At 36.6% G+C, this 13,690-nt stretch overlaps 1 protein-coding gene across 1 annotated transcript; it reads left to right on the forward strand.

The window, feature by feature from the left end:
- Positions 1-912: 912 nt before the first annotated feature.
- LOC121412640 (DUF21 domain-containing protein At2g14520-like) lies at positions 913-7,994 on the forward strand. Its single transcript, XM_041605417.1, has 8 exons — positions 913-1,111; positions 1,713-1,971; positions 2,712-2,771; positions 3,507-3,613; positions 4,809-5,008; positions 5,902-6,147; positions 6,948-7,121; positions 7,629-7,994. Exons 1-8 carry the CDS (start codon positions 913-915, stop codon positions 7,674-7,676), a joined length of 1,293 nt encoding a protein of 430 aa, XP_041461351.1. The 3' UTR covers positions 7,677-7,994.
- Positions 7,995-13,690: the final 5,696 nt, after the last annotated feature.

Consider the following 13,690-nt stretch of genomic DNA (forward strand, 5'->3'; position numbering starts at 1 on the left):
ACAGTTTCTCCATAAAATTAATTATCAACTTTAGAATTATGCTGGTCATTATGCATAAAGCACATCCCTTTCGAAAGACAATCATAACGGATAAATTGAACGCTGTGAATCTTTTGCTTTTGGGGAATAACGTCTTCTTCTGTTAATTTTTTAGAATATGTATAGTCATACTCTAATATGACAAATGATTTTGTATAGATATACTGAAAATGATATTTTGTAAAAGTGGAAGAAAAAAATTGCTTATTTGAATTGAAATTGAACTATCAACTGAATAATGAATGCTTAAGACTGACGGTATTCCCCATGCAGTCTTTTCACAATTACATTAACTCTATTGCACATGTTTGAAGTAAAATAAGAATTCTAGCGTACAACAGACAGATGGTTATTTTTTCTGTCAGCAACTATATGATTATCTTAAAAGGATCCAAAATGAAGTTCACTGAGAATCAAAATATTTCTTAAGATTTCAGAATGAGAATCCCAAAAGCGACCTTGTATGCCTGTCTTTAACAATGCTGGTATGTACTTGCCTTTGTAAAAAAGTATTACGATTTCCGAAGCTTAGTTGACGAAGAATTTTTTTTTATTTTAGACTTGCTACAATAAACGAGGTCACAGTTTTAAAGTGATGATAAAGACTGGTAGTTTATCCATATAACTTTCAGACGTTTTTGGATAATAAAATGATGGCATTGTCAAATTTCATTTAATGAACACCGGCAATGTCATACGCTCTGACCTTATTTCAACTGCTTTGCTGGTTGTCTGTTTCGCATTATTCCGCTACACCCGAACAGTATACTACAATCTCTTTGCAATTTATAAATGACTTGTGATTGGTCATAATCTTATGTCTGAAGTTCATCAACATTACGTCTCCAACGAACAGTCACTGATCGGCCAAACATGGCGCCTGGTTCCATGGCAACAGCTGCCATGTCTTCATCTACTGTAGATCTCGATAACGTGAGTGAGATCACGGAACATTCTGGAGAACCAAAGTGCAATATTTCAGTTGTGCCGATTGCCCCTGTTCTTGAAGATCCCGATCAGGGATGGTTCTGGGTCAATCTGATACTCTTCACCATCTTCACCTTTGGTTCTGGTAAGTGCTTGGTCAAAAATACTCATTTATCATGTATTTTAATCTGTATTCTGTTGGTCACTGCTGATTGGTGTCATATCTGTTCGGTATACAGTATCAATCTCAAAGCAAGAGAGTTCAATTGCTTGCACGACTCACCATCGGTACCTTAAACCTAAACACTACTCAAAATCACGGTTTTATTATGCATGAGACATCTTAAAGAGTGTTAAAGGTGGTGAAAATATCTATAACACTGTCGGTTTACCTTCCCTAATATTCGGTACGTAGTTTCCAAGGCATTATGGTTTTAGTATAAGGGTGATTTGTTTAAATTTCAAAGTTTCGTTACATAAATTAGTATTTGACCCATTTTAGGTGTGTGTTATTGTACCATTGAATCTGTTATGAATAGCCATGCTACAAATCTGAAGGGGGGGGGGATACTACTTTAGAGTTTGTTTTCTGTAATTTCTACTGCAATACAATATTTAGGAAGAAATGGAAATTTGGAGATTATCCACCGCCCATCGTCAACAGTCCTGATATAGCGGCGATGCCTCCAGAATAACCAACAACCGCTCTCTTAAAATACAATCACTTATTTCTGGTCATTATGCAGGTCTGTACTCGGCCCTGACGACAAGTTTCTTTTCCCAGGACCTCACCAGGCTTGAGGTATGTCTTCGTCAGGGTACCCGAAGTGAAAAGGTCAACGCCTCCCGGGTCATGAGGCTTCTGAAGTACCCCAATTTACTGATCGTCACGCTCAACATGGGTAACGTAGCCGCCATTGTATGCCAGCCAATCGTCTTAGCCTACATTATTAGCCCGATACTGTCCGTTCTCGTTTCAGCAATAACTGTTTTCATCTTCAACAAGTAAGACAAAGATCTTATCGTGCCATATTGGCCCGAATTCTGATTAGCAGGTTTAACTTAAACTCGTGTTTAAAGTTGTGGTTTAAGTATGGAAAGCCAAAAGTATCAAAATTTATATTAAGTTGTATGTTTCTTATGTTTACTGTGCTCTTTCCTGATTCATCGATGGTGATGACAACCATCTCTTTGTACTTCCTAGACAATTATGAATGATTTGAGAGCCAAATGAGCTGAAATATGATATCTCTACTGTTAGTGATTTATGTAAGAATTGGCTATCCATACTTATACCACAACTTTAAACCTGAGATTAAGTTAAACCTGCTATCAGAATGCGGGAGAGTTGCCACAAGATCGGCAACACATATGACACAAAAATCGAAGAAAACCGATCTCGAGTGGAATTGTTTTTGTAATTATTTTTGTGGAATTGTTTTTGTAATTAATAGTGGAATAGTAATAGTGGAATTGTTTTTGTAATTAAGTTTAAATGGAGGTCCTGCCAATGTCAGTTGCATTTGTCGGATAAAATAAGTCTGTTTATTTGATGCGAGTATACTACTTGATTTCCACTATACATTGTCTTCTCCAAAGCAAAATTATCAAATCTAAATCTAAGAATTACCACCAATAATTGTCAAACTTGATATAGATAGATGTTGTAAACAGCATGATCCGTTAAGAATATTACCGAGTAATGAAAATTATTTTGATTTTCCAATTTACTTTTTAATTCTTAGGTTATTACCTCAACTAGTTGGTGATCGACATGGATTGGTTCTTGCAGCAAATATGGCATGGTGAGAATACATTTCTAAAGAATTAATTTGCCTATCTCCTAATTTGAATGAAAGACTATAAGGATCAATTTCACTTTAATGAAAAAAGCTTAGTATCGACATGAAAATTTAATCTGATATGTATTACCAAATACCCTCAACTTTTATGGGATGTATCTATTAAAATTTGAACGATCCTGCGGTTAACGGACTCTCGTCGTCAAAACAATAAGGGGGTGATAACTCTGAGTGATTGACAAAGTAATGAATTGGTTTATATAATCTAGAAAAAATACAAAAAAGGTGTTCCGAGGTAAAATGTGGAATGTGGGCAAATGGGTCTTTCATCATCAGCTCTTTAACCAAATAATCTTCGTCAAGATGAGGAGACCATGTCCCTTTATCTACCTGACTATACTGCTCTTGCTGTTTCATGTCCGTTGATATTGCTGGTACCTATAACTTTGATGTGTTTTTTTTCATCCTGTCTATCAACAACAATAGGTTTGGTACAAGTATAGCTTATCTGGCTAATGTGAAAAAATAGTGTACGCCATAATCAGATAATGCAATACATAATGTTAACGTATGGATTCGTTCGTCTGGCAAAGATTAAGGTTTCATCAATTAGATTCAAAGAATGAAATTGGAACCTATCATGGAAACAATAATGAGTAAAATTATACATGTAAGACATTGATTAAATTTGTTTACAAAATGCTTCAAATAATTATTAATTTCTTCAATCATTTCCAGGTTCGTTTATATATCAATTGCAGTGTTTTTCATCATAGCCTGGCCTGTCGCCATGCTGCTATCAGTGTTAATCGTGAAAAGGAAAGATAGATTCTACGAGAGAGCAGGTAAGAAACAAATGGATTATCACAATGGATAGAAATATTAGAACAAATGAAGGTGTCCATCAAACTATTTTGGACCTGAACATGCAAAGAAACATGTTATGAATTTTTAGTACCTCCCTCGAACGGTTGCTATTGGCTTTTGCGTGATAAATGAGAAAAAAATACGTTTTATTAGTGAATTGAGATCAACTGAAATGTAGTTACAAGACAATTTATGATTCTACCAGAACTTTACATCACTCAAGAAAGTGCAGCCAAATTTATTCGTTATACTGACCGTCCAATATTCCTCTTCCTCTTCTCGTTTTTTTTTTTTTTTTTTACCATATACCGCAAGTAGGCATATATCCCTCAGTATACCATCGTTATTTCTGGCATTATGATTGTCATATTATATTTAAAAAAAAATAGGATCCAGTGTATAAAGAGGCATTAAATTATTATAGAATAGCCAATACAATGAGCCACGGTACCTCCGCAAAATAAAAAAAAAAGATTTGATCGTGATAAAATTTTGGGGTCATATCCACATGGACATTAATTGTCTTTAGATTAGAAAGACATTGATCGGCATTAGTCACTCAGTCTATACCAATGAAGTTAATAGTTTATTGGAGGAGTGGCGGATCTAGCTGGATTAGGTCCAATAGTTTGGACGGGCCTAACATCATCAAACAAACGTACATTGATCCCCAAATAGTATGATATCTAACTTGGCTAGATCTGATGAAGAATGGGAGCCTTCTCTTTAATTGAAGTGCCTAATTAGAGGTGATGCTAAGGTTGGGTAAATCATTGTTCAATGCAAGAACATATACGCACGAGCACCATACAATAATCGAACACTCTAACAAAATGTTTCGAATAGACCCTTTCTTTGTCCCTTAATGGAATATTTTAAAGTTCTTCAGAGAAGAAGAAAGAAGTTTTAAAAGTCCTTTGAGCGGTTTTGGCTCTGCATGGAACCCTTAAGGTTCTTATATATCCTATGGAGTTTTGGTGGTGTAAAGAGCTTCATATGATATACATACAGAACCCTATACACAATTGGTAGGGTTCTTCATACCATCAAGAACCCCATACGTTGTATATAGAACCTTAACATGATAAAAGGGTTCTTTGAAGATCCTTAAAAGGTTCCACATACGGGACAATGAAAGGTTCTAAGATTAAAAGTGAATATTTATATTTTCAGAACTCAAGGCCCTGATAGAGCTCCAGATGACATCACCAGACGCTGCAGCTGAACAGCATACACTGACATATGACGAGGTTCACATTATCAAGGGAGCATTGGATGCTGAGAGCAAGGTTGCCATGGACGCCATGATACCACTGGATAACGTTAGCATGTTGGACTATGATGGTGTCTTTGACAGGAAGACTATGCAGTTGGTAGGTAAATGGTGCAAGGTTTGTAGTGGTGAGGAAGTTAGGGAACAACTTTTGTGGATAGTTTCGGTGATGGGAGATGGAAATAGGTGAGTTATAGCCCTTTGTCTGGGGGATGTGCGTTTGCTTCTGTGAGGGAGTGGGTGTGCTTGATTATGGGTGTGTCTATGTCTTTGTGTGTGCTGATCTGGCAAAGTTTAGACGTGTATCAAGGGACATGTTGGGATGTGTCGTGGCCGAGTGGTCAAGGCACCTGACTACGTACAGACGTAATGAGAGAGACCAGAGTCTAATTCCGTGCACGGCCCTTGAGCAAGGAATTTTATCTACATTGCTATTAATTGTATCTTGCAGCAAGTAAATGAAATACTATGTATTACTGGGTGTGCACTAGTTTAAAAAAACATTCAACCCATCGGCACGGCACATCTACCGATGGCTTTGTTAAAAGTGGAGTGCAAATTGGCAATAAGGTGGATCAGTCGTGGAAATTATCATTGCGTATGCTACGCGTACGTGATAGAAAATGGAGATCAGAGAGTTTATGAGAAAATAGTGGCACTGTCCATACTGACGATAATGTTGATTTGTTGGGAATAACAACTATAGGACTGACGTTTTCTTGATTTTACCTGTTATAGAAGAAGTTTGTGGTGTTGGTGGTGGTAGGAGATGTTATTTCAATGTATTGAAAAATATTATTAATAGAAACTTACTAGTAACTGTTGATGTCACTTGCCTCAAATGCCATGCCTGTAACACACTTTCAAAATTCGCGTTCGAGTAGCAGCTCGACAGAGTATTTTCAACAAGCATTAATAATTTCAGCATAATCAAATTAACGAATTTTACCAAAAGTCATTGATTCTTTGTTGTCTATTCTCCCAATTCAGTAGCTTGCGACACAGAAATTCTCGCACGTTCCAGTCTACAAGAACCACCGTAAAAACGTCCAAGGCGAGTTTGTGATCAAGGAACTAATTCTCCTGGACCCAGAAGACCAAGAGCTAATCTCTACGTCGTTCAACAGATTCGGTCGTTCTCTCCATTTCATTCCGTCAAGTAGACCTCTATATGATATATTCGATGATATGAACCTTGGGCGTTACCGAATAGCTGCCGTGCTTGATGATGACACAGAGGTAAGTTTAAAGACATGGGGCTCGTTTCATAAAAATTGGAATAACAGTTAAACGCTACTAAAATCATCCAGTTTGATTGGCTGCATAGTACACATTCGCTCTTTGCTATCAGTACAAGTCTTTATGAAACGGGTGCCCGTTTCACGTAGAGTTAAAATATTTCAACACTAGGAATCCACTGGGTGGCGCCAGTTTTTGCCAGTTCGCTCCAAAGTAAAGCGGGTGTGGCGCGTTCTGTCGCCAATAAGGTGCCTATTGGCGTGCCGAATTGGCTCCAAATGCACTTTTTGGCGCCCTTACGAGTACTCATTCGTCGGTTATGGGCAATTTGAGCCACTGCACGCCAATACGCACCTTATGGTCGACACTAAGCGTTACAGCCGCTTTGCATTGACCATGTTGACGGAACTTTTTATGTTTCGAAAAAAAGGCAAACATGGTCTACTGAGAAGACTGGATACCACTTGAGGGCTCCCATCTCTGCTTGTCTTCAATGCTCCTTCTACCCCTCTCACTCTATCTCTCCTCTCCATTTCTCTTATTCTTTCCAAATTTTCGGTCCTCTATCTTTCTGCTTTTACCCCCCTCGGCTCAGTGAACCGATTGACTGTACGGTGTGATCCCGGAGTGTGATCTTCGTATCCATTTTACCAATCTAGTCCTGCGTCAATTTGCCGAAGGTCTACGACAATAGGGGAGGAAGAAGAATGAAAAGAATAAGACCGTAGGTCCATGATAAGCCTTAGCAGCTTCTCCTTAATAATGACAATCTTGTTCTCCATCGTTTCATGCTTTTCCAGGTGGTCATCGGATTCCTAACGCTACAGAACGTCTTAGATGTGATTCTTGGTCAATCTCGAGCCCTTAGTCGTCGGGACTCAGCTGGTACGATGAAGATGGTCCAGTCTGGATTACAACTTGCCATGGAACGCCGGAGATCCCTTCATGCTAGTAATACCCTTGTTTCTGAAGGAGTAAGATGCTTTCTAGATAATTCGTAGGGTCATTCATGGTCTTATCAGTCATCGGTAATACGATGGCGGCGGTGGGGGTTTGTGCAGAGGAAGTCCATATAATTGCCCTTCCTAGAATCAGTGTTAGACGGCGACATGTCAGACGGCGAATGATATTCCTATATGGGCAAATTCCATGAAATATGAACGTTGACCTCCTATATGTGGGATCGTCATGAAATTTTCTGTCTTTGATTTTTGTTGTTCTTCTGATAGTCTGTAATGCTCTCAAATGACCATGACTTGGCCGACATATGAACTGAAGTTAAACTTGAGAAAAATGTAGGTCGGACTTAGTTGATTGTTTTATGGAATTGCCCATATGCTTTTGTCAATAGGCTTTGTCAATTTACAAATCTTGGGAATGGGCTATGTCGAATGGATGCTTGTTGCGTCTTAAAAAAAGACTTGCCTCATGTTACTGATAGGATATTAACCTTAGATTTATTTCTTTTTGTTCTTCAACAGAATCATCGACCTACCGAAAATACCCCTTTGATCAAAGAAGTTCCATGATCAAAATGATTTCCGAGAGTTAAACTAACGTGGATGAGATGGCACCAATTAGAGATGAAGTGAATGTCGATCTATACAGTCTAAGAATACGGACCTCATGCATGTACACCCAAAACGAAATTCTAGATTAGCCAAATCTATAATAATAATCTTACGATAAAAGAATAAGAGCAACAGAATAAGACATATATAAATTAGTAGAAGTCAAGATAGATATTGTAGGATCCATAGTTGCCACGTTGGTGTTGAAGGTGTAAGTTTTATCATCATTATTATTATTATGATTATCAGTAGTAGTAGTAGTAGTAGTAGTAGTAGTAGTAGTAGTCGTAGTAGTAGTAGTATAGTAGTAGCAGCAGCAGCAACAGTAGTAATAGTATTATTATTATATCATCATTATGATTAATATCATTACTACCAGTACTGCTGCTGCTACTACTACTACTACAGTAATTACAACTGCTAGTACTACTATTTTAGTCGCATTAGTCGTGTTGGTAGTGGTGGTGATGGTAGTAGTAGTAGTAGAGTAATGGTGGTGGTGGTAGTAGTAGTAGTAGAAGTAGCCGTCGTATTAGTGGTAGAAGTAGTAAAAGTAGTAAATAAGTAGTACTGGTAGTAGTAGTAGTAGTAGTAGTAGTGGTGGTGTAGTAGAAGTACTCGTCGTCAAAGTAATAGTAGCAGTGGTAGTTAGTATTTTTTTTCCAAAATGAGCAGTTTCAAAGTTCTTACAATATTTTGTTATTATTAAAAAATAATACAAATACGAAATTGATAAAAGTGTAGTAATTGGTTGTATTGATCGCAATTCTCGATATGGTGGCGCTGTTCACAATCTCCAGCTCCTCTCCAGTCTGATGAAGCGTTTGGTAAACCTGGGTCCCACTTATGTCCCACTGCACACAGACTATATTGTATAGGAGTTTATTATGTCGGTCGTCAATTGTACAAATCCCCTGTACAATTACTTGCAAAAAATATGCATCCTTGCAGGGTCCCTGGAATTCACCACAGCATTAGAAGACATGATAATACAGGGTGGAATGAATGGTTTCATGGAACAAAAATACAGTTTGTCACCGAATAATACACGCAGTACCCTTAATGATTTTTTTAGAGGGGGGGTGCCCCCAGCACTCCCCGCTTCCCAGGGTTATGGATATCTCATCATATGCGACATGAGTTGAGGCCTGTTAGCTGAGTCTGCAGATAATCGTGCTAATAACGCGATGGTCACGAGTTCGAGCCTCACATAAACCAGGAGCTCATTTTAAAAAATATTTTGCCGAGGTGGTGATGTGGAAGTTCGGTCTAATTAGGCGCCTATAACAAGACCCATGAAAGTCATGGATTTTAACCCTGACCTCGGCGTCACATTTGCTTCTTTTTTAATACTAAAATAATGGAATGAATAGAATAAAAAGTTATCATTTTCATTTTATTTATTGATAGATAGCCCCTCCCCCTGAGGAAAGACAAATCGTTAGTAAAGTTGTTATACAAAATGCATCTGATCAAACCTTGGGGGCCTGCCGGGTAAAAGTTAAAAACTCTTATTAATACATTGCTGAGATTGACTTAAAAAACAAACAAAAAAGGCTGCTGAAATAACCAAGTTTTGCCCCATAGAAAAGATTTAGCTTTGGGATCAACACTATAAATAATTGTTTAGATTTACAAGAAATTTCATAAAATATATGAAGAATGGATCAAGATATCCAATTTTTTACTGTAGACCAATAATTAAAACGTAGCCATAATGATATATACCCATATTTCATTTAAAATATAGAGATTGATTTTCATTGAAAATATGACGAAAGGATGGTCTTTAGAGCAAGAATCAGTATAAGTTTAAAATTTCAATAAAATCATGAAGTCATATGAAGGAAAATACTTAACGTACAATACATATTTTGGTCGCTGAGCGAATTCGGAAGAGTCGGGGTTAACTGAATCTCGGGCTGAACATGCATATAACACAAATTGATGGTCACATGGTCATTAATGACGAAAAGTAATAAAAATACTAATCTCAAAAGTACACAATGACGTATTGGAGTTAATTTTCATGACAATAAATTATGACGTAAAATATGGCTTAAAGTTGAACTTTAATCATAGTGTAAATAAACCGCTTTGTGTGTGTACGTGTCAAACCTTTCAGTATATACATAAGAAGTAAAAAAAGATCACAGGACAGTGAGCAACAGGAAATAACTTTTGTGCACTTGTTATATTGAAAATGTAGGTAATATGTAATATACTAGTACTACTGCTAATATAACAACAATTACGACTGTTACTACTACTACTACTACTATTCTACTACTACTACTACTACTATTCTACTACTACTACTACTACTACTTCTACTAATACTACTACTACTAATACTACCACTTCTACTACTACCACTTCTACTACTGCTGCTACTACTATTACTTCTACAACTACATATCTACTCTTACTGCTTCTGCTACTACTCCTACTACTACCACCACTGGTACCAATACCACGATATATTTTACTTCATTTTATAATTGTAATGAAAAATGATGGTTGTGATGATGATGAATGAGAAGAGCAAAAGAATGAAGTGGAGTGGAAGGAAATACGACAATGAAGAAAAAGAAGAAGAGGAGGAGGAAGAAGAAGAAAACATAAGAAGACAAAGGAAGAAGAACTAAGAAGAAGTAGTAGTGATAGAAGTATATGTAGTAGAAGAAGAACAAAAAAGAAAGGGGAGACGAAAATGGGAGAGGAGGCTGAGAAAATTAAAATCGTCGTGAAAAATATGGTTAGAATTGATAACTATCCTACAAAAAATGAACTTGATATATATTCCACACAATATATATGCAAAACGCAAAGTGACTCATATGTAAACTTTGAGTGTATCATAAGATACCAGCCAGTGTTTGCATAGATTGTCACGAGGAATCGTTTTGATATGAGCAAGGAGATATGGATTATGATTATAGATTGAACTTCCTATAGTGAATATTATGCAATTACACGGCTGAACCACCTCTATCCCTATCCCCGTAGGACAGGCAAATTTCGTAAAATAAGTTTTCACCCCCCCCACACACACACACACACGCGCGCCAGAAGTTTACATACACACAGGAAATTCAAAGAAAATTGACACTAACGCTAAACGCTGACGCTAAACATAAAATTTCCTGTATCTTACCAAATATTTGTGCTATTATGACGAATTTGACATCGAACAAATGAGTATGTCATGCCCCTCCATCACATTGCTTTGTCATCAGAAACTGAAAAGTCTTTAGATGTCATTTTCCCCCAAATCTTCATATTTTAGACAAATTAAAAATAAAACTTGACAATAACAATTCATGTTTGTGCTAGTTACTTCTCAACACAACACTTTTTTGGTCAGTGGTGATATATGATAGAAAATGTAATGTAAACTCTTATATTTGACATAAATATATTTCTATGAAACTATGTTTGAGAATATGTTAACAATAGAACACATTCGGTGCGAGTGTTACCTTTGTTTTTCAAAGAAAATTCCACCTGAAATATACTTTAATCCCAACGGCATCCCAATCAATGTGAAGAGATACCAAATTCGTCATGGTAGTATTATGTCTAAAGATACAGTAAATTTACGATGTTTGGAAAGCGAACAAATTTCATTGAATTTTAAGAGTGCGTGTAGTTTTGGTGTCAACCATATAAACATTATATATATATATATGTGTGTGTGTGTGTGTGTAAAGCTTTACATGTACAACAGCTTTTTGGCAACCCTTTTTTATTTAAATATTGTAAAGAAATGGATGAAGAGAACAATGGCAGGCGTAGCATAAATCAAGGTTTCCCAGAGCTATCTTCTCTTCATCCATTTCTTTATTTATATATATATATATATATATATGTAAATGAAATTTTAACTAACACTAAGAAATGGGGGTTCAATTACTAATTAGCCTTAAAGTTCATCACGCAGTATACACACATATATGTATATATATATATATATATAGTACATATTTCGAAGAGGGGAGGTATTCCTAACTAAAGATGAAAGGCCTCAATAAATAATGCGAGCGCGAAGCGCTAGCCCAAGTATGTTGATATTTCAGAATTCAAAAATTGTGACCTGGAAATTGAACATTCTGAACACTTTTTTAGATCATGAACTAGAGTCGAACCTACCTAAACCATTAATGCGAGCGCGAAGCGCGAGCTGAAAGTTTTTTATTTTCCAACCTAAAAACTGGGCATTCTTATAGCACTTAATAATGAACGGAATAGTAATCTAAACATTGAATGCGATCGCGAAGCGCGAGCTGAAAGGTTTTTTTTATTTTCCAACCTAAAAACTGGACATTCATAGCACCTTAATAAGAATATGAACAGGATAGAAATCTAATCAATTAATGGGAACGCGAAGCGCGAGCTGAAAGTTTTTGATTTTCCAACCTAAATAATAAACATTCTTAGTACTTAAAAAAAGAACAGGATATGATTATAAACAATTAATGAGGGCGCGAAGCGCGAGATGAATTTTTTTTTGATTTTCCAATCTAAATACTAGACATTCCTAGGTCTTAAAAAACGGCTCGGTGTAAAAATGATAGAGGTAAAAATGACAGAGTTAAAAATGGCAGAGGTAAAAATGTCTGATGTAAAAATGGTAGAGGTAATAACGGCAGAAGTAAAATGGCAGAGGTTAAAATGGCAGAGGTAAAAATAGCAGGGGATATAATGGCAGAGGTAAAAATGGCAGGGGTTATAATGGCAGAGGTAAAAATGGCAGAGGTAAAAATGGCAGAGGTCACAATGGGAGAGGTAAAATATGGCCAGTCTTAAACCCCCATGCAATGAATTGTAAAAAGCCCCCGCATGTACATCGATCAAATTAGAACTGCATGTCACGGTTAGGCATTTCATCATATCATTATGTCTTCATTGGCCTAACAATGCTATTTACGAATTCGTCGGAGGTGTACCGTGAACGCTTTCTAAAAAGAAATCAAACGACAGATATTTTTTTCATTCAATTTATCAGGAGCAAAATGGATCTGCACTATTCTCATTCATCATTTAATAACATTCCGTTTTGTCTGGCTGTTTTTTTTTTGTATCTAAAGTTTTGCCAGGTTCACCGATACAAAAAGGAGGAAGAATAGACATAAGAAAGGTGGAGAGACAGAGAGGGTTAGGGGGCGGGGAAAACATGGAGAACATAACGGGGAAAGCTTAGACGTTGAAATTGTCACGAAAGCCCTTATTTGTAATGTCGTCTGTACTATTCTTTCCGAATATTTGAATGACAATATTAAGCATGCGTTCCCAGGCTTGGCACTGAATATGTAACTGATTGTGAAAATCAATAATGATTTCTTTTGACTGGTAAACCAATTTGGGGTCGATCGAGGGGGACCGTCTGGTTCAGATTCTTTGCATAAAAGAAGTCCCTGAACCTTTACCACTGCATCCAATATGATATAAACGGCTTGATGGTCATAACCCTTGGAAGCGGAAGTGCTGTTGGGTATTTTGAACACCATAAGCAGCACCCTCTTGGTAATTAGCTTGGTATGCTAAAATGTAGAGATTTGATACAAATCTCAAACAGAAGAAAAAAACATTGTTTATTATCTAATTGTTATTATTTTTGTTGTAATTCTTTTTCTGACCTAAAAGAACTTCATTTAGTTGAAATAATTTTTGTGTCATTGTCCCCCTTAACCAAATCCCCTTCATTTTGGAGTGAAAACTTTTTTCTCGGCTTTTTAACAAACCATCACCCCATATCACCCCCATATCTCTTTTATTTTTGCCTCTGCCATCTTTACCTTTGCCGTTTACAACTCCGCCTTTTTTTACACTGTTAGAAATTTTATACTTAAAAATAAAAAATCCTGCAACAGAGTCTGGAGAACACTTGTAATCTTACTGCACTGTGTAATCTTACATGCATTTGTGTAAATTACAGAAAATTAGTTTTTGTGCGTGTACCCTTACAAATT

Source organism: Lytechinus variegatus, chromosome 4 (genome assembly GCF_018143015.1).
Source record: "Lytechinus variegatus isolate NC3 chromosome 4, Lvar_3.0, whole genome shotgun sequence".
In the NCBI taxonomy this organism is placed as follows: Eukaryota; Metazoa; Echinodermata; class Echinoidea; order Temnopleuroida; family Toxopneustidae; genus Lytechinus; species Lytechinus variegatus.